The 22,046-nt window shown below is 37.0% G+C and overlaps 1 protein-coding gene across 6 annotated transcripts in view; it reads right to left on the bottom strand.

The window, feature by feature from the left end:
- Positions 1-22,046, bottom strand: part of LOC143227829 (kazrin-like) — a 90,787-nt gene that overhangs the window by 5,497 nt on the left and 63,244 nt on the right. For 5 of the 6 annotated variants that reach the window (XM_076459100.1, XM_076459101.1, XM_076459106.1 and 2 more), the window contains 9 exons: positions 19,865-20,011; positions 18,687-18,903; positions 14,363-14,569; positions 12,315-12,526; positions 9,223-9,335; positions 7,384-7,618; positions 4,899-5,000; positions 4,234-4,400; positions 1,268-1,421 (listed from right to left, as the gene is read on the bottom strand). In XM_076459100.1, coding sequence (XP_076315215.1) covers positions 1,268-1,421; positions 4,234-4,400; positions 4,899-5,000; positions 7,384-7,618; positions 9,223-9,335; positions 12,315-12,526; positions 14,363-14,569; positions 18,687-18,903; positions 19,865-20,011 — 1,554 coding nt within the window. The remainder of the gene's footprint in view (positions 1-1,267; positions 1,422-4,233; positions 4,401-4,898; positions 5,001-7,383; positions 7,619-9,222; positions 9,336-12,314; positions 12,527-14,362; positions 14,570-18,686; positions 18,904-19,864; positions 20,012-22,046) is intronic. The other variant, XM_076459103.1, reaches the window with a different exon arrangement.

Below are 22,046 nucleotides of genomic sequence, written 5' to 3'. Positions count from 1 at the left end.
AAATAAGAGGTTAATGCGTTAGTTAGTGAGTTAACTCATTGGTTCGAAGATTGAGTTGGGCAGTAATTACAAAAGCTGAATGCAGGTGTCACTTGGTATTTTCTCCAAAAACCAATTTATTACGTTCTATCAATTTTCTCAAGCACTATTCGAATATTTTAAAATATTTTAAAGTTTTCGTATATTCAGAAATATTTTCAAATTCTCAGTTGCAGTTTACAGTTGTGTGATACAGATGTTCGATATTTCACACAACAGCGTTTCTTAGTGTAATAGAGTTGTTACACCAGTAATACTTTCTTACAAACGAACTATAAATATTAAAATGTCTTTTTTTTCAGTTTATAGGTTATTGATAGCTGGGCCGGGAAAATTATGGTATTTATTTTTGTTATTATGAAACTATATATTAAACACACAGATACGTATATACACTATTTTCATCTGTTTTAACGTGTGGCTTACCTATGAGCTATTCTATACAGAACATTACTTCAGAATGACAAATGTCATTACAAGTACTTACTACTAAAATCGCAGCTCTGAACCCACTATACACTACGAAATTAAATCAGACGAGTAAAAACAAGATGGAATTGTCTGCAGAGTTGTTTCATTTATAACGCAGTTTAATTTCTAACTGGTTTCAGTTATCTTTGTCATATTTTCTCTAAAAGTAGAAGTGACATTTGTTACATCTTGTGTATCGTAACATCATGCACGTTTTCCTAGAGATTACAATGGATTGGATAATTTTATTTCCTTAAAGTCGTTTCGTGTTACTTCTGACACGTATTAGGTTAGAAAGTAGTTACGACGTCTCATACAATCACGTAAACTGCAATTTTTGTTTCTTTTTTAGTAAGTATAGTTCATTATCGTATACATATAACATTAAACAGAAACAAGATGGACATTATCAAACGCGGGTCAGCGATGGAGCCCCGAGTGTTCTGAGGTGAGATTGGTAATGTTAACTGATACAGGAAAACACACTTCTAGAAATTTTACGTTACAAGTAAAACCTTAGTGAACATCTTCACCTTATTGTTCTTAAATAACTACCAGATTTCTGTTAAATATATCAGCCCATTTCGCCCAATATATACGGTAGCCACTCAAATAATGTTCAAACTACGAGCGGGATGAAGGAGAAGTGCGCCCTTCGAGCGCCCTTAGGGGTTAATATTGTCCCAGAAATATTAACATTATTTAAAAAAACAAAACTGCCAGAGTTGTGTGTTAGAAGGAAAACAAACGAGCTTACCTTCATGCTGGATCGTTCTTTGTCTACCCTCTCTAGGGTTCCTCTCGAATGTGATCTATTAAAGTTTCGTCCTAATGACGCGTAACCAGACGAACCGGTACTTCTCTTGTCACTTTTACGAGTGTTCACGAACGCTTCGGCTTCCAGTGATAATCTGTAAAGTGAGAGGGAGAGAAGAAAACTGGCGACAGCTGCGTTTAAAAGGTAAGAGACTGGACATTATATATAACACAAATTACCACCATACTGAAAATACTTCAGTTTGAGTCCTACAGGTATTCAGGTTATAACTTCCATGGTTTATGATGTAAGGAAGTAATATACAGAAGTTAAAGTTTATCAGTAAAATAACTAATTTTTAACCTGAGTGATATTTTATACGATACGCGGATTAAATAGCCAGGTCAGATACCCAAAGGTTTAGCCACAGTCATCCCTAACTCGCCCTTTCAGCCGTGGGGGCGTTATAATGTGACGGTCAATCCCACTATTCGTTGGTAAAAGAGTAGTCCAAGTGTTGGCGGTGGGTGGTGATGATTAGCTGTCTTCCCTCTAGTCTTACACTGCTAAATTAGGGACGGCTACGGCAGATAGCCCTCGAGTAGCTTTGCGCGAAACTCAAAACAAACAATACTCGCTCCCTTGTGGCTCAGCGGTATGTCTGCGGACTTACAACACTAAAAACCGGGTTTCGATACCCGTGGTGGGTAGAGCACAGATATCCCATTGTGTAGCTTTTTGTTTAATTCAAAACAGTAAAAACAACGACAGTTACTCTTATAACGCACCCGCAGCTGATTGTACAGAACTTGTTGAACAGCATATCGTGAGCTCGAACCTCTGTCCTGTAATTCCCTCTTACAGTAAGTTGTGTTTTGTTTTGGGGTGCTTTTAAACAGAAGCTTCACCAACTGGTTGAAAACTTACATCGGTTGCGTTCGTTTTGATGTTGAACTAAACAGAGCTTCGGGCTCTGTAGCTATCGTGCTTATAGAACTATGGTGCTAGGTTTGATTGTTTGAATTTTGCGCAAGGCCACACAAGGGCTATCTGCGCAAACCGTCCCTAAGTTAGTAGTGTAAGACTAGAGGAAACGCAGCTAGCCACCAACACCCACCGCCAACTCTTGGGCTAATCTTTTATCAACGAATAGCTCGATCGACCGTCACATTATAATGCCCTCACGGCTGGAAAGGTGAGCATGTTTGATGCGACGAGGATTTGAACCCACGACTCTCAGATTGAGAGTCAAGATCCTTAACTACCTGGCCATGATATTTCACTTCATACAAACTAATAAAAATGTGTTTATGAGTTATATATACCTAATGAAAAAAGAACATACAACAGGTTTTATTGTGTGGAACTTACTAACTATGGATAGATCTAAAGAACTTCACCCTCCGCCCTCCAGCGGATTAGCGGTAAGTTTGAGAGAATATAACTCTAAGTTTAGAGTTCGAAACTGGCAGTGGCACCGAACAAACAGTCTGTTGTGTGGGTTTCTGCTTAAAAACCACCCCTTCCCTCGGACTCTACTCAGAACAATAGTTTCCGATAGCTCTGGTACTTTGCACCATAAAATAAACAACATCAAAACAGTAGTGACATCTAGGATCGTAAGATTATAATAGCCGAAACCTTGTTTCTAGTACTGACAGCTCTTGAACCTTCCCAAATATATGTTTATATTGGTAACATGCAGTAGTTTGAAAAAAAGGAAAAAAAAAATATTCTGAAACATTTGTCACAAATTTTTATTTCTGTAAACATTCCAAAGGCGGCGCTTGCGATTGTTGTTGTTTTGAATTTTACGTAAATCTACTCGAGGGCTATCTGCACTAGCCGTCCCTAATTTAGCAGTGTAAGACCAGAGGGAAGGCAGCTAGTCATCACCACCCACCGCCAACTCTTGTATTAATGAATAGTGGGATTGACCGTAACATTATAACGCCCCCATGGCTGAAAGGGCGAGCATGTTTGGTACGACCAGGATTCGAACTCGCGACTCTCAGATTACGAGTCCAACGCCTTAAACTACCTGGCCATGCTGGGCCAGCTCTTGCGAGAACAATAAAAAAAAATATTGTCAAACATTCTAAATGATGTAAGTTTTTATACCACAAATTAATCTTAACATGAAACTCACTTTGTAGTCTGAGTAGTAAACACTTATTATTGTACAAAACTGGTTTGCATTATACTAGCAGCGTTATTAGTTAACAGCTGAAGTAAATACTTTAAAAAACAGTGATTTTTAAAGGTCACATATTGTGGGGTAAAAGAGATTTTTTTTGATGAACATGGTCACTGTTAGCAACTAATTACAAACATTTTACAAACAACATGACTGTTATAGGTCACATATATTACAAATAATCAGACTCTATTTCGTTTGTATAGTTGATTAATTAGAGAAAATAATTAAATTAAACCCATTATACAAATACAGTTATTTCGTCAAATGATTTTTTTTTTCTAGCCTGATTAAGTGTTGGAGTTGGTAAAGGAACGGGTTGGTTTTATTCTCACGTATAGCAATAATTTACAGAATTCTAGATAACTGGTTCCGATTTTAAAACTTATTTTGCTTGTAGACACCAACAGCTGAAACAAGTTTCTGTTATGACCATGACACGGCTGGAGCACGTTTTTGAACTAACCATCAAACAGCTGGAGCAGGTTTTTGAACTGACCAATGAAAAGTTGGAATAAATTTCTTTTCTGACCAATAAAAAGCTGAAACAGATCTTTATACTCACCAATGAGCAGCTAGAACAAGTTTCTGCTCTGACAAATGAACATCTGGAACAAGTTTCCGTACTGACTAATAAACGGCTGTAACACATTCGTGTACAAACTAGTGGGCGTGTCAGTTCGTTAAACAAACATTTTAGGTAGGTTTTAGATTCCCAATGTTCTTACCTAGCTGGTTGTATGAGGTTTTAGATTCCCAGTGTTCTTACCTAGCTGGTTGTATGAGGTTTTCGAGTTCCGTTGTGAGGTGTCGTCGAATGATGTTTTTTGAAGCTGGAATTCCCAGAGCTGTAGCCATGGTATCAGCTGTAAAGGATGGTTCAAGAACCACGAGAGCACCATGAACTCCACTGTCCACCAAGTTTTCTGCATATTCCTAGATAAGTTCAAATATAATATCTTACACATTCAAGGCAAATGAATAATAATAAAAAAAAAGGCCTAAGACCAATCTAAAATACGTTTATTATATGGGTATAATCAATTAAAGTAGGATAAACACATCATGATATAAAAATAATAACCTCAAAGACCACACTTTTAATGCATAAAATAACTCTTTAACTGTATTAGTTAGGGTTTAAAAATTGAATGGAAAGATCTTGAAATCGGAGTAATCGCTTTCCAAGATGCTAAGATATTCCAAATGTGACTAGCAATGGAAAGTGTTAAGTCTTTCTAGAATTCCAAAGTGTTTATAATATATAAATTGAATCCCTGTAATCGCCTTGTTGAATGATTCATAAAAAATTCTTGATTTTAATGACTTCACGAGATCCCCCAACAGTTTATTTTATAATCCCGCTATGTATAATAGTTACTACACGTATCAATAGAATAACTAATGGTCGAATAATAATTCTGTAAGCCTCACCACTAAGTCGATGCTTTTGGTCCATTTGATAAACCTCTGATTGGTCCACACTAGTGGATCAACGTCCATATGTTCACAGTGTGCCCTTCGTTGCAATAACAACTGAAAAAAAAAAAAGAAATTTGAAAAAAAACAACACATAACAGTAATATAAACATATGCGTAATAATTATCTGTACTACGTAGATATTAAAGGTTGTTGATTAATCAGATTTCTATTTTATGTTTTTAGGGGTAACAATCATGTCTGCAACCAATTATATATGGTAAGTGGTATCCGGGAGGCTTTGAGTTCTAGAACCAAGATTCCAACCCCTTGCTGAATCTGAATGCTGTTTAGATTATGTCCGATAGATGGAATACCTTTTTGAGTGCTTTGGTTGCAACCATTTTCTCTTTTAAAATGACAAAAATTGTGCGTTTGTTTACAACTTTTTGACGTGATCGTTTATTTGCTGACGCACAAACCCAGAATAATTTAATATATTGCAAATAATTATGGTAAAGGTGAGGAAAATTATATTAAAGCCATATACTATGTAAATACCTCCCGTTTCTTGTACAAAAATAGACTGCACTAGTGTAGAGTCACGTGTTACTGGCTGACACTTTTGTTGGCTGAAATCGAGCTATCCAAAAAGTGCTACGCCAGTTTAAAGCCTTTAAAAATACAGGCAGTTATACTTTGCCCATCAGCCTGTTTCTTCGCTGTTAAGCGTCAAGCTACATAGTGGGCTATCTGTGTTCCGCCCATTTTAACGTTATAAGTCCTCAGACTTACCGCTGAATCACTGGGGCGGGGAGGGGTGAAGGATTATTACTAGTAATGTGAATGCAATCGTGGCTCCAGGGCTGGAAAACAGCGTGATAAGTGTGTAGTCAATGGTTCTTGAAGAGAAAAGTTTCGTCACAAGACTCTGAAATGGATACCGTGGTTGTGATAGTCAAAAGAAACCGTCTAAAGGTTACGTTAACTATCTCGTGGTAAGAGCCTTATATGACCAATAGCAGTTTAGTTCAAATATTATCAACTGTCCTGCTGTAAATGCAGATGCAAATATTATCTCGATGACACCAAGATAACACATTCACACGAAATGGTCTTAGTGAAGATTAATTATAAGAAAATATGCAAGTTTGAAAATGGACACACAAAACAAGTTGAAATATAGACGTGCTTTCAGGCGAATCTAAGTTAAAATTGTTTAAACAAATAAAACACGACATACTGCTAAGAAAACATAACTATTTTTATTTAAGCCAATGTTTTGCCATTCTAACTAACTCGTAGCGAACAAAACGTTTGCTAACTGATTTTAGTTTTATACAAAATAGATCGGATCCGACTAATAATAATACATTCTCTGAGAGTACATAAATCATCATATTTGCAGAATTATATTGTTGTGGAACAGCGAAATCAGTTAACAATTGTTTTGTGTGCTATAATTTAGTTGTATCAACAAACCGTTGGCATAACTAAAAACAGTTTCATTTTCCAGAGCAATAGGTCGTAGTTCATTTTATTTATGAACAATGGATACAACTCTTCAGTACTTCACTACAGATACTAGATTCCCGATTTCTTATTGTTATTGCATAGGCAGTAATTAACGGCAGTTTTTGCTTTGATGGAGAACACGACAGTATCATGGTCATTTTTTACCATCTGCAGTGACATCTGACGGGAAGTTGAAACATATTCGAGGTTGAATTTCAGACAACAGTGTCCATGATTTACACAAACTGATAACACCCTGCTGCTGACGGATATATGCAAATTATAATTCATCACCACGGTTTGTCGGGTGATAACTTGTCTTCCAGAAAGACACAGATTCCAAATTCACAGTATACGTGGAGAAGAGATTCCTTGCAGGTATGGGGCCGATGGAACGTTTATGATTAAGACTAGACCCGGAAAATGCCTTAGTATGAATATTTATACTAGAGGATTAAAATCAGACCAAATAGAGTAGAGTAATACATACGAACTGTTCTATAATCGTATACTACCCAAACTGTATGACAGCATGAAAACAAACCATAAACAAATGGTTCAGATATAATAAATTTGTATACAACTTAATTGTTTTGATTTCGTATTTCTGTGATAATGTTTGGTACTTTAACAGATCCACAATCCAGAATCCTCTACTCGCTTAACTTGGTAACTATGTGCCTTTATCTGTACCAGCTCTTTAAACAAGTTAAACAGAAACTACATGAATAAATTTAAGATTTTTTGAAAATTACCAATGCTTCCGTTTTGACCAGTCGGCCAACATTACAACCAAATTTTGAATCTGTATTGCCTTCCATTCCATGGTACAATTTAAAACAAAAACATGTTAGTGGCACCAACTCGCATCACCTTAGACCATAACTGATTATTAAACAATGCATTCAAAACCGAAGTATTTATTATTCATGTCAAATATTTTAATTTGAAACAGTAGAGAGTGAATCAATATGGAAAATCTACCTGCAAGTCAAACTTAACCATCCGCAGGAGTTGGATGCCGTGTAAGATGCTAACTTGATGAAACTTCCTTGAAATTCCAAGATATTTTTCCAGATCCTTCTTACTTAAGGTATTCAAAACTCGCCCATCCACCAACTGTCTGGCAAAGTTGTCACAATATAAGGATAAGCCTAAACTTGGCACCCAATCGTCTGCTACCCATACGTGAGATAGTTGGTAGATTTTTGGAAATGAGCTACAGAAAAAAAAAGATAATTCCAAGTATACACGTTTTAATAACGTAGAAAACAAACTTAAAATTTCAAACTACCTGAATATTTGTTTGTATATAAAGCAACCTGAATGTTAACTGTTTATTATTTAATAAAAACAAGCAAAATATACACTAGCTTCACTTGTTTAGATTAGTCCTACATGAACACCGAACAGTTTGTTTGTTTGAATTTCGAGCAAAGCTACACGACGGCTATCTGCGCTAGCCGTCCCTAATTTAGCAGTGTAAGACTAAATGGAAGGCAGTTAGTCATCAACATCCACCGCCAACTCTTAAGCTACTCTTTTACCAATAAATAGTGGGATTAACCGTAAATTTATAACCATCATACAGCTGAAAGGACGAGCATGTTTGGTGCGATAAGGATTCGAACCCGCGACCCTCAGATTACGAGTCAAACGCCTTAACCCACTTGGCCATGGCGGGCCTGAATCCCGAACAACATTAGTATTAAAGAAAATAATAAAAATAAACCATACTAATTCTAGAAAAAAACAAAATAACTTACGACTCAAATGTGATTAACTTCTAACCTAACTGTCAGATGATGGTAAAGTATTTTCTGAAATTGATCTTTTTAAACGTAAATTGTAGAAAATGCTGAGGTTAAATGTACTTTGTGACAGTCTATATTTACAAATATATAATAAGGTTTGGAAATTAAACTGTTATATATAAATATGCCCTAGAACGTATTTTATAACAGCCAACGAACAAGATGAAAAAAATACATCTTTTCAGGTATATGCACTATTCGATAATTAAAGCCTGGGAAACAAAATCAACGGTTACCATAATTAGATTTATAATCATGTGAAAATTATATATAAAATAAATATATTACCTTAACAAAAAGTTTAATGGAAGTTTCATTAAAGGAAAAAAAAAGCATTAATAAGTTTAAAAAGGATTTAGGATTCATCTACTAACACATTTTAAAAGCTTTATTGAAAGTGAATTGGATCTTGACGAGTTTCACTAAAAGTCCAACAAGATGTTTCTTTCCATTTTACTGCTATATAACAGACAAATGCTTCTTTAAAAATAGATATATTTCTAAATTAGATGGACATTTATCTGTTAGTAACTAGAATTAAACAAATCATAGTGGGTTTGTTTGTTTTGAATTTCGCACAAAGCCACTCAAGGGCTATCTGCGCTAGCCGTCCCTAATTTAGCAGTGTGAAACTAAAAGGAAGGCAGCTAGTCATCACCACTAACCGCCAACTTTGGAGCTACTCTTTTACCAACGAATAGTGGGATTGACCGTTACATTATAACGCCCACTCGGCTGAAAGAGCGAACATGTTTGGTGTGACGATGGTTCAAACCTACGACCCTCATATTATGAGTCGAGTGCCTTAACCACCTGACCATGCCGGGCCATTTCACAGTGAGTTTAGCATTTTAATATAACTTTGCATTTACTTAAAATATGGCTTTGGTCAGTTTCTTAGTAAATTCTTACCTTAACCTGACAAGAAAAAAACATGTTTTAATATTTACATACCTTTAACTGCAGCTAGAAACTAGAGAACGTTTATATAATTACTTGCTACCATTACCATAAAGACGGCTCTCTGTGCTCTTCTATGGCTAATCGAAGCTTTCTTCGATGCATTCCATTGTTAATACCCAGACCAGCCTCTAACTCAGCATCAGATAACTCTAAGAGAATCTAAAATAAAAAAAAAACGATCAATTTGTTTCAAAAGTTCGCTGGAAATAAACGGATAAATTTAATAAAATATAATGTTTTAACTCTAGCCGTCTTTAGAATACACTTTTACTTCAAGTAGGTTTCTCGTCATCATAAAGACAAATGTTCTCTGTTCTTTCTCTGGTACTTGGAAAGAAACGCGAACAAGTTGTTATTAAAATACATACTTCACAACAGTCCTTATTTGTTTAAAATTATATTGATAAGTTTCGCAATTTCAAAAAATAAATGATTCTGGTTGGAAGTTAGGTTTGTTTGTTTATTGAATCTCGTCTGAAGCCACATGAGACTTATCCGCGCTAGCCATCCTTAAATTTGAAATGATAGACTAGAGAAGTGGTTCTTAACCTGGGTTCAATCGAATCCCAGGGGTTCGGTGAGTTAGTCTCAGGAGTTCGGCGGAGGTCAAGATACACACACTGTGTTTGTGTCCGTTCCGTTCACCCCACTCGTATGATTCGTGACGTCATGCTTCACTTGGCCATTATTGGCTGCGGCTGGTCACGTCACATCACTTGGCCTTTATATCTGTGCTGTAGGGAACTTCGTGCACTTAACAGTCGACTTGTGACTGTAGTAACTGTGCGTCATATTTGTTTCTTTTCCTAATCTTTCAATACCTTCATACTAACTATGTCGAGCAAAATAGAAAGTGGTCGGACGAATACATACAATATGGATTCACGTGTATAACGGAACATGATGGGAGTCAGCGTCCTCAATGCATGATTTGCAATGCCAAGTTGAGCAATTCTAGTCTAGCACCGGCAAAACTAAAAGAACACTCCCTAAAGCTGCATGGAGATGGGAACTACAAGAACACAACTCTTGCTGAATTCAAGGTAAAGAGAGCCAGGTTCGATAAAAAGGTTACTTTGCCTGTTCCAGTCTTTGTACCCATCGACAAACCGATCCTCACAGCATCGTACGAAGTTGTGTACTTGATGGCAAAGTAGGACAAACTACACACGAAGCACTCGTAAAACCAGCTGAGTTGAAGATGGCGAATATCATGCTGGGAAAAGCTGCTTAAAATAAGTTATCCCAAATTCTTCTTTAAAATGACACCATCAGCAGCAGAATAGAAGACATGAGCAATGACATCTTGACTCAAGTAGTTGCAGATCTGATTTCAAGACCAGCAAAATTCAGCCTTCAACTCGACGAGACCACCGACGTTTCCAATCTAAGCCAACTTGTTGTATTCGTGTGCTATGTGAAGAACGACGAGATAAATGAAGATTTTTTTATTTTGTAAGCCTCTTACAACAACAACTAAGGCAGCCGACGTGAATAAACTTGTGGATGACTTCTTCAGAGACAACGATCTTTCGTGGGATATGGTTTCTGCAGTTTGTTCGGACGGAGCTCCAGTCATGCTGGGACGAAACTCTGATTTTAGTGCGTTGGTAAAAGCCGATGCACCACACATCATTGTAACACACTGTGTTCTGCACAGGCATGCGTTGGCAACAAAAACCTTGCCTTCAAAACTGGCAGAAGTATTAAAAATTATAGTGGAATGTGTGAACTTGGTGCGAAATAGTGCTCTGAAGCACCGCATCTTCAAAGAGCTGTGTAATGAAATGGGCTCTGAATTCGAGGTACTTCTGTACCATTCTAATGTTCGTTGGTTATCCCGGAGTAAGGTGCTGAATCGTGTTTTTGCTATGCGTGTGGAATTAGCCGTGATTTTGCGAGAGCACTAATAATGTCATGCAGATTGCTTCGAAAAGTTGAGTTCATTCTCATTTTGGCGAACATTGCCGATATCTTCAATGCTCTCAATCAACAGATGCAGGGCGGTGGAGTCAACATCATCGAAGCGGAAGAAAACCTGAAGGCTTTTCAAACAAAGCTACCATTATGGAAACGACGAACAGAGAATGATAACTTCGCAAACTTTCCCCTGCTGGACGACTGTGTAAGTAAGATCAAAGATTTGTCTGAAATTGGAGACATTTCTGTACCCGGGGAACTGAAGCAAGCAATTGCCATGCACTTAGATGAGCTCACAAAGTCTCTCGACGGATACCTTCCCACCAGAGAGTCATATCCAACATGAGTGAGACAGCCGCTCACGTTTAGTGTTGCGACAGCAGATGTCAATGATGAATACCTTAACGAAATCATTGAACTTCAGCAGAATCAGGTTCAACAGTAACTTTTCAGAACAACAACGCTCTCAACGTTTTGGTGTCACCAAATCGTAGCTTACCCTCTTATTGCTAAGAAAGCCCTTGAGATGCTCATACTGTTTGTTACAACGTATCTTTGCGAACAATCCTTTTCGAGGATGGTAGACATAAAAACGAAGAAAAGGAACAGATTTTGTTACGAAAATGATATGAGAGTGGCACTTGCCAAGGTGAAACCGCGCATTTTGAATTTGTCTCTGAAAGGCAACAGCAAAAGTCACATTGGTTTGCAGTAAATATTCATTGAGTTATGTTTTTGTTTTTGTGTGAAATTCATGTTTTGTTGGTTTTGTTCTTTGAACACAGTGATATTGTGTGCAACTGATGCATGGTTCATTTTGTGCACTAATAAAATATCTACTGATGTTTTGAATTTGAAAAAAATCATATTTTATTTTTCAATTACGAAGGGTTCAGTGAATGCAAGTACGAAACTTTCGGGGTTCAGTGCCTCCAACAAGGTTAAGAACCACTGGACTAGAAGGAAGACAGCTAGTCAATACCGCTCACCGCCAATTCTTGTGCTGTGTTTTACCACAACGAATAGTAGAATTGACTGTAACATTATAACTCCCTAATGATTCAAAGTGCGAATATGCTCGGTGACGGGATTCAAACCGGCAGACTGCGAGTCGAGTGCCCTAACTACCAAGCTGTTCCAGGTCCCTATTAGAAATTATGAACAGATATAACTGGTCACCAGCTCAAAGTTCAAACAGAAATAAGTTCTCTTCAGTACCTTTCCACTCTTGACGTTTTCCGCACACATAGCGCCATATTGAGGCATTCCTAGTGAGATTTCAATCCAGGCTCGAACCGTTGCAGCTTTCCACTTCTCCATGGAGATTCCTTGTGCGTCTTCCAACAGCTTGACTTTCTCCGCGTAGACATCTTCCGTTATTGGACTGATGCAGACGTTGCTCTGAGGCGACACCTGGCCAGCGTTTTCAGCTATTTATTAAAAAAAATACTTCATGAAAATTAAAATTAAAACCTGGAGTATACACCACGAGAGAAAGAGGTGGGGAGTGTTGTTTACGACTCCTTTATAGTGTTTCACGAATGTTTTAATTTTGATAAAATATTTTTATTACAAAGTGATACATAAAAGAAACACTACACATTCCAAAGTAATGAAGACGAACACAACTTCTAAGAAATAGAAGATTCTACTGTTTCACGAACTTAAATGTTACTCCGAAACACCCACACTCCTGAAGAGGCCCAAAGAGATTATATGAATATTGGCTAGGCCAAGCAAGCTAAATTATTAGTTTCAATTTGAAGTTTTCAAGTTAGTTATACTGCGTTTTTTGTTTTACCCATCATCATGCCACAAGTTGAAAAAATAAAACGGCCTAGCTAACAAATAAAGAAATATTTCCTGTGAAATTCTCAGCAGTGCTATAAGTGTAGCTGTCAGTTTGGCCGGATATTTGGACTTCATTTCTTTAAATCGTACGTTCAATCCTTTCTGAATGCACCGTTTTTGGTTTTTACCTCTTAGGTGGTTTTGATTAGATATTAACTTAACTCGTGGTACAACCAGGCATCTCACAACACCTAGTGATTACTTAATAAAATTTAAGTTAATTGAAAATATGCTAGAGATTATAAAACAATGCTTACAATTACGCTCACTGGCGGTGTTTCCTAATAAGATAAAAACAGATAATTTTGTTTGGATATCTACTAAAGTTACTGTTTTATTCACTTGTTATACTCCATAGGTTAATTCGTTATTGGTTGTCAAAGCAATATAGAAAAAGTCAACAACACGAAGGGTAACGAACGTTCTCTTATTACTTGGTTTGGAATTAAGCACAAATTTACACAATGGGCTAATGGCCCGGCATGGCCAAGCGTGTTAAGGCGTGCGACTCGTAATCTGAGGGTCGAGAGTTCGCATCCCCGTCGCGCCAAACATGCTCGCCCTTTCAGCCGTGGGGGCATTATAATGTGACGGTCAATCCCATTATTCGTTGGTAAAAGAGTAGCCCAAGAGTTGGCGGTGGGTGGTGATGACTAGCTGCCTTCCCTCTAGTCTTACACTACTAAATTAGGGACGGCTAGCACAGATAGCCCTCGAGTAGCTTTGCGCGAAATTCAAAAAACAAACAAACAATTTGTAGAAAGTTTATAATTTATTCTCTAGGAAGTCTTATCCATGTATCAAAAAAAATATATTATCCTTATAATCTCTTTACTGCTGCTGAAATACCCAATAGTTTTGGAAGGGGGAAGTAGTTACTGGCACTAAAATTGTACAGGTAAACAACGGTTGTGATGAAACTGTGCTTGGAATAATAAACTGGTGTTAATCTACGTTGATGTTGTTCTGAACGTGACTAATAAACATCAGGTTAAGAAACCTGAAGATGACCTAGGAAAGTCGAAACGCTGTTCTCTCCTGGTCAATAAAAGTGTTAATACACATACCAGCCGTTTTGAGATACAATTTTATTTCAAGTGGGTTTCTCGCCATCGAGAATTTGAATGTGAGTGATAAATATCGAACTAAATATATTCACTACGTATTAGAGGGCGATGGAAAAACAAGTGTGGTATATCATTTGTTATACCATAACATAAACTCGTAACAAATCATTCATTGAAAAATTGTTTCGTATCGTTGAAATATATATAACTTTAAACAGGAAACTTCTGAAATACACAGAAATTATATGATTTTTTTAGTCACATCTAACATTACAATGAGATATAGAATGAAATGGTTTATAGATAACTGTTTTTAATGATATAAGTCATTTGAGAAGAAATACCCACTGTCGAACATTCCCGAATCTAGAGCTCTACGCTGGCGTCCTCTGGTGAACACTTTAGATATTGATCCCCAGCTTCCTTTTCCGTCTCGACGTTTTCGGTTTTTCTTACTTCTGTCATCGCTAGGTGTATAATTAATAAACATTTCTTCAGCAGACCTGGATAAGGCAGATACAACAGATGTCGCTGCTGCTTGAGGTGAGCTCGGCTCTATAAAGACATTCAAAACGTTCTGTGTAAAACTTGTGGGGAACCTTTGAAAGTTAGTTGTTCCTATTTTATCAATACTACGTTTCTGAGCAACATTGAAGTAACATTATTCTGATAGTTTTTTTCCAAATACTCTTCGTTGGGTTGCTATTAATTCCACACTAAAACCTCCCAATTAGTTCGAATATTACTCTACAACATTTTAGCAATAATGACCCAACATAACGAGTAGTAATATATGGAAAACATACATCAATCAGTACTAGTAGTCCCCTGGCAGTACAGTTGTTTCTCTTTCAATTTCGCGCAAAGCTACAGAGAGTTTATCTCCGTTAGTCGTCCCTAATTTATCAGTGTAAGACTAGAGGGAAGGCAACCAAACATCACCACCCACCGTCAACCCTTGGGCTACTCTTTTGCCAATAAATAGTAGGATTGACCGTCACATTATAACGCCCCAACAGCTAAAAGGACAAACATGTTTGGTGCGACGGGAATTCGAACGTGCAACTCTAAGATTACGAGTCGAGTGCCTTAACCACCTGGCCATGCCGAGCCCGGTAATACAGCGGTAAGTCTACGAATTTACAATATTAAAATCAGGGGTTCGATTCCTCTCGGTGAACTGAGCAGATAGCCTGATGTGGCTTTGCTATAAGAAAAACCATTAACTATTTGTCGTTGCTGCTGGACGAAAATATTTTAAAAAGTCAATAACTGTGAAGTAATAAATTTCACCGATGGATATTTTACTGCATTTGGTTTTTTGTTTGTTTCAAACTAACGCGTTAGTTTGTTAGTTGTAACAAAAACTTTAAAAACGTATTTCTTGTTTTTGCAGGTTTTATTAAAACTAACAAAATAACATAATTAGTTCCTGAACAGGGTAGAAATTGAGGCCGTGAAATGTTTTACCAAATTCGAGCTTCAAACGTGTTTAATTGCAATATATATACACACACACACACACACATTCAGTTTTAACCCCATCTAGTGGTATATTAAAAATAATTATTAGAAAGAAAATGAAATTTTTAAAATATTTCTTTTTAAAGTTATTTATTCACAACCATAATAAGGTAATGTTTGTCTTATACAACAAAAGCAATATGTATGATGGTGTTCCAAACCCCCAGACCCACCCTATCCACTCATCCACAATTCTATTTCTTCATGATTACGTTTCTGTTCGTGTTATTTCATTATTCGTTCAGCATACGTAAATTAATTTTTATTGATTTCACAATTTCACACACTGTGTCTCCTGCCCCCTGGATAAAAGTGATGCGGACTTTCGTGCAGATTTTGGTATATTTTGAGTTTATTTTAATGTTCAGGAAGTTTCTGTTGTTTGATATTCTCCTGAAACACTAGACTACCAACATCTGCCATGTCCTTCAACCTTGTTTGATATCCTCCAGAAACCTGAGACTACCAACATCTGCTATGTCCTTCAACCTTGTTTGATATCCTCCAGAAACCTAAGACTACCAACATCTGCTATGTCCTTCAACCTTGTTTGATATCCTCCAGAAACCTAAGACTACCAACATCTTCTATGCCCTTCAACCTTGTTTGATATCCTCCAGAAACCTAAGACTACCAACATCTGCTATGTCCTTCAACCTTGTTTGATATCCTCCAGAAATCTAAGACTACCAACATCTGCTATGTCATTCAACCTTGTTTGATATCCTCCAGAAACCTAAGACTACCAACATCTTCTATGCCCTTCAACCTTGTTTGATATCCTCCAGAAACCTAAGACTACCAACATCTGCTATGTCCTTCAACCTTGTTTGATATCTTCCAGAAACCTAAGACTACCAACATCTGCTATGTCCTTCAACCTTGTTTGATATCTTCCAGAAACCTAAGACTACCAACATCTGCTATGTCCTTCAACCTTGTTTGATATCTTCCAGAAACCTAAGACTACCAACATCTGCTATGTCCTTCAACCTTCTGTGATATCCTCCAGAAACCTAAGACTACCAACATCTGTTACGTCTTTTCACCTTGTGTGATATCCTCCAGAAACCTAAGACTACCAACATCTGTTACGTCTTTTCACCTTGTGTGATATCCTCCAGAAACCTAAGACTACCAACATCTGCTATGTCCTTCAACCTTGTTTGATATCCTCCAGAAATCTAAGACTACCAACATCTGCTATGTCATTCAACCTTGTTTGATATCCTCCAGAAACCTAAGACTACCAACATCTTCTATGCCCTTCAACCTTGTTTGATATCCTCCAGAAACCTAAGACTACCAACATCTGCTATGTCCTTCAACCTTGTTTGATATCTTCCAGAAACCTAAGACTACCAACATCTGCTATGTCCTTCAACCTTGTTTGATATCTTCCAGAAACCTAAGACTACCAACATCTTCTATGCCCTTCAACCTTGTTTGATATCCTCCAGAAACCTAAGACTACCAACATCTGCTATGTCCTTCAACCTTGTTTGATATCTTCCAGAAACCTAAGACTACCAACATCTGCTATGTCCTTCAACCTTGTTTGATATCTTCCAGAAACCTAAGACTACCAACATCTGCTATGTCCTTCAACCTTGTTTGATATCTTCCAGAAACCTAAGACTACCAACATCTGCTATGTCCTTCAACCTTCTGTGATATCCTCCAGAAACCTAAGACTACCAACATCTGTTACGTCTTTTCACCTTGTGTGATATCCTCCAGAAACCTAAGACTACCAACATTACTTTATTTGGTACAGAGCGCTACGGTAACATCTCTGAAACAGTTTAAACTACACTAACACGTTTAAAAGTCCCTAAATAATCTCATGTTCATTACATCGCGTTTTAAAGACAAACGAAATTTCTAAAGGGCATGTCTAGTTGAAAGATAGTAATATTAAATAAGAATCGAACCTAAGTTGTTTTGAATTTACTAAAAAAAGGAAAGAGTAAGTTTCTTCTTCGTGTTTTTATATTTAATTCACGGCCAGCTGGATCTCCAATTTTCAGTTTCTGTGGTTGTCCACTGACAAGTTGACAGATTTCAAAACATGTAACCGCAAGGGAGGGAATACTGTATCGTGTGATTTTTTTTTTGTCTGGTGATTCTCCAATTAAAATTCAAATAGCAAATCGTACGTATCGAACTCGCACTGAGGTACAGAGACAAACTACTGTTTTTACTGTTTCTGAACCCCCTTCCACAAAAAGAAATATCAGAAAGTAAAACGCTTGGTATCTCTGTGCATGCAAGACCTAAATATAATATTTCTGAGGGAAGGGGGGGGGTACAGAGGGTATATCCTTTAGAAAATAGAATAATAATATCTGGATACTCTAGTTCATCAGTCTCTTAAGACAACTAACAATGTGTTATATAGGAAGTCACAGAACCAAATAACAGAGCAGAACTCAGAACAAAACGATAATATAGGAAGTACTAGAACAAAACGATAGTATAGGAAGTACTAGAACTAAATGATAATATAGGAAGTACTAGAACAAAACGATAGTATAGGAAGTACTAGAACTAAATGATAATATAGGAAGTACTAGAACAAAACGATAGTATAGGAAGTACTAGAACTAAATGATAATATAGGAAGTACTAGAACAAAACGATAATATAGGAAGTACTAGAACTAAATGATAATATAGGAAGTACTAGAACAAAACGATAATATAGGAAGTAATAGAACAAAACGATAGTATAGGAAGTACTAGAACAAAACGATAGTATAGGAAGTACTAGAACTAAATGATAATATAGGAAGTACTAGAACAAAACGATAATATAGGAAGTACTAGAAAAAAACGATAGTATAGGAAGTACTAGAACTAAATGATAATATAGGAAGTACTAGAACAAAACGATAATATAGGAAGTACTAGAACTAAACGATAGTATAGGAAGTACTAGAACAAAACGATAATATAGGAAGTACTAGAACAAAACGATAATATAGGAAGTACTAGAAAAAAACGATAGTATAGGAAGTACTAGAACTAAATGATAATATAGGAAGTACCAGAACTAAACGATAATATAGTCACAAACGCAAATAATCATGTAAGAAGATACAGAAATATGTCACTCTTCGTCAAAAACATCAAGAGAAGTCACTCACCACAGTGACTAGGACTAGTATCACTATCTACTGTAATTGTAGGAGTATCGGGACAGGTGAAAGTTGATTCGGACGTTGCCGTTGATGTAGGGACGTCGCTACCTTCCTTCCCATTGGTTGTTGGATTCGTGTTCGTTGGACTGAGGTGTCCATTGGTACGAATGTTACTTGTGCACGTGCTGTCTGCGTCAGAAGAGTAGGCCGTTTTATCCTGAAGCTGCAATTAATTAAAAGGTGAAATTAGCAGAAGTTGGTCGATATATTAAAACAACAACAAAATATTTGCACAACAGAAGTTGATCAACAGATGTTTTGGATAACAAAGAAATAATTTACCAGATTGTTAACTACGAGAAAAACAAGACGCTCATGCGCAGTAGGAACAGATACCCGTGATCAATGCAGTATGCGTAAATATGTAATAAACCAATTAACTTATTATAATATATTCTAACTGTCGAAGTACACGTTGAGGTTTATAAAAGAACAAACTGTTTATTTGTAATAAAGCACAAAGCTACACAATGGGCTATCTGTGCTCTGCTCACCATTGGCATCGATTGTTTGTTTGTTTGTTTTAGAATTTCGCGCAAAGCTACACGAGGGATATCTGCGCTAGTCGTCCCTAATTTAGTCATAACCACCCACCTCCAACTCTTAGGCTACTCTTTTACCAACGAATAATGGGATTGATTGAAACATTATAACGCCCCAAGGGCTGAAAGGGCGAGCATGTTTGGTGCGACGGGAATTCGAACCCGCGACCCTCAGATTACGAGTCGAACGTCTTAACTCACCTGGCCATTACGGGCCAATCACAAGTATCGAATCCCGGTTTCTAGTGTTTAAGTCCGCAGACACACTGCTGTACCACCGGGGCGAGGGAACTTTTCTACAAACTTTCTTAAATAACACTTATGTATAAAGAAACACATTGTTTTAACACGACAGTAAATTGACAAATAACGGTTTATAATTGAACAGCGAATACAGGAAATGTTACGTCGAAACAAACAGTAAGGTTGACCATAATAAAAAAAAAATCAACTTCATTTACAAATCATTGTATTTCCTCAAATGATTTACGCAATATTTTACTTTATTTTCTGAGAAGACCCCTTACTTAGTGAAGAAACAGCGACCTCTTGTGTAGTATTTCATCGTTAAGCGGCACTTACGGTATTTAGCTCTTCTTTCATTTGTCTTAATTGTGATTCTTTCAGCTCAAGTTGAGCGCTCAAGGTCACGGACTTTTCTGTCTCGTCCCTAGCGTGTTTTAATATACTCCACTTCTCTATTTCACACTCTTCTTTGGCTCGAACGAGCTGAAAAAACAATAAATCTCTGTTGTTTTTTTCATTCAGTTTGACCTTATTGGACTTTCTGTTGATGGAAAAGTGGTCGAAATTACTGGGCATGAAACTAGACTGTGTTACCCTGTGTAGGGTGAATAGTTATAATAAAACGTGTCACACTCATCATATATTTGAGCCATTATAACAAAATCACGTTTAAGATGTGAATTAAATTCTACACGTACCTGTGTTTTGTTGTTTGGGGAAGGAATACAATAAACTAGCAATTTCGCTAAAGCCACAGAGGATCGTGTCGCCATCTGCAAACACTAATTAATTGTCGATAAACTTTTCAATTCACTAGTATTTTAAGGTAAGAATAGGCCTACCAAGAGAAGTTAACAAAGAAAGGGGGTGAGTCGAGTGAAGAGAACAGCACGGATCACTCAAACGTATCGACTCAACAATCTCAGCAAAACGACAGACAGCTCGTGGTTAACATCACGCATACGTTGTTTTGGTCATAAAGCAATACAAGTGTAAAAATCAGATTAAAAAGGATGAGCGTAATAAAGACAACAGAAAAGGTGAAAGAGAGAGATCCTAAACAACCAAAATGTTAAGCCTGGCATTAACACAGTTTTCTAAAGCAACAACAAAACACGTAAATGTCAATCGATCAATACGACGTGCATATCAAAAGAACACACGTCGTTTCCTTTATGTAACGTAGACAATAGTTGTTTAGTGATAGCAACGTCTGGCGGGTCAAGAGTTCGCCTCGACAGATGAAGTCTTAATGTTGCCATCTTGGAAAATCACAAAAGGAACAGCATCACAACTCTCTTGTGTATTATAACTGAGATGGCTACATTAAATAACGTTACAATTCGCATGACAACTGAGAGGGTTAGATTAAATAACCTTATGGCTTCTGTAATAACTATGAGGGTTGTGTTATTTAACCTTATAGTTGGCACGATGAACGAGAGGGTTATATTAAATAACCTTAAAATTTGTATGATAACTGTGAGGGTTACGTTATAAAGTAAGCTTAATGTTAAAGAAATCACATTTGTTTCCACATCTATCTTTGCTAATATACAGTGGTGATATACATTTCGGTTTCATATTTCTATTATTAGAATGGATGGTAAACAAAGTCGGCAGCTGAAATATTACCACAAAAAAAGGCAGTTGAAGAGAAAATATTCTTATGATTGGTCTGTTTTTTTGCCCTTTACTTCTAGCTGCAATATACCCTGGCAAAGGATAATGCGTGTGTGAAACGGCTGTCATATTCATCAAGGTGATAAAATATGATAGAACGTTGCCTGATCGCTAGGTGTTTGACACAAGGTTTTTATTAGTTATATTTTAAACACGTGTATAAATCATATTCATAGGAAACATTTTTTCAACAGTTTATACTTAACCTTGTGTTGATGTACGAATGTTTCTCTGTAAAATAATGTGTTTCTCAGTGATCGTAACTTCACAGACTGTATTACATCATTATCAGAATTCCGGTAATTTAGTGAGAAGCAGTACAAAGAATAAAAACACATATGACAGTATTTCAAATATTTGATTGATTGCTTTTTTTAATTCCGCACAAAGCTACTAGAGGGCTATCTGCGCTAGCCGTCCCTAATTTAACAGTGTAAGACTAGAGGGAAGGCAGCTAGTCATCACCACCCATCGCCAACTCTCGGGCTACTCTTTTATCAATGAATAGTGAAATTGGCCGTTACATTATAATGCCCCCAAATCTGAGAGGGCGATCATGTTTGGTGCGACGGGGACTCGAACCTGCGACCCTCAGATTACGAGTCGAGTTCCTTAACTAACTGGTCATGCCGGATCCGTTTTCAGAGGAACCAAAAATAGTAAAAAATAAACAACCTATGAACAAAGTTATACAAATAATTCAATCTCACTTTCAATGTATTTTATTTACCAATGGATAGTGGGGGATTGATCGTCACAGTTGAAATGGGGAGCATGTTTGGTGTAACGAGGATTCGAACCCGCGACCCGTAGATGAAAAAGTCGAGCGCCTTAA

Source organism: Tachypleus tridentatus, chromosome 10 (genome assembly GCF_004210375.1).
Source record: "Tachypleus tridentatus isolate NWPU-2018 chromosome 10, ASM421037v1, whole genome shotgun sequence".
NCBI lineage: Eukaryota > Metazoa > Arthropoda > Merostomata > Xiphosura > Limulidae > Tachypleus > Tachypleus tridentatus.
The sequence above is the reverse complement of the archived record's forward strand: the minus strand, read 5'-3'. Positions and strand labels throughout refer to the sequence as shown.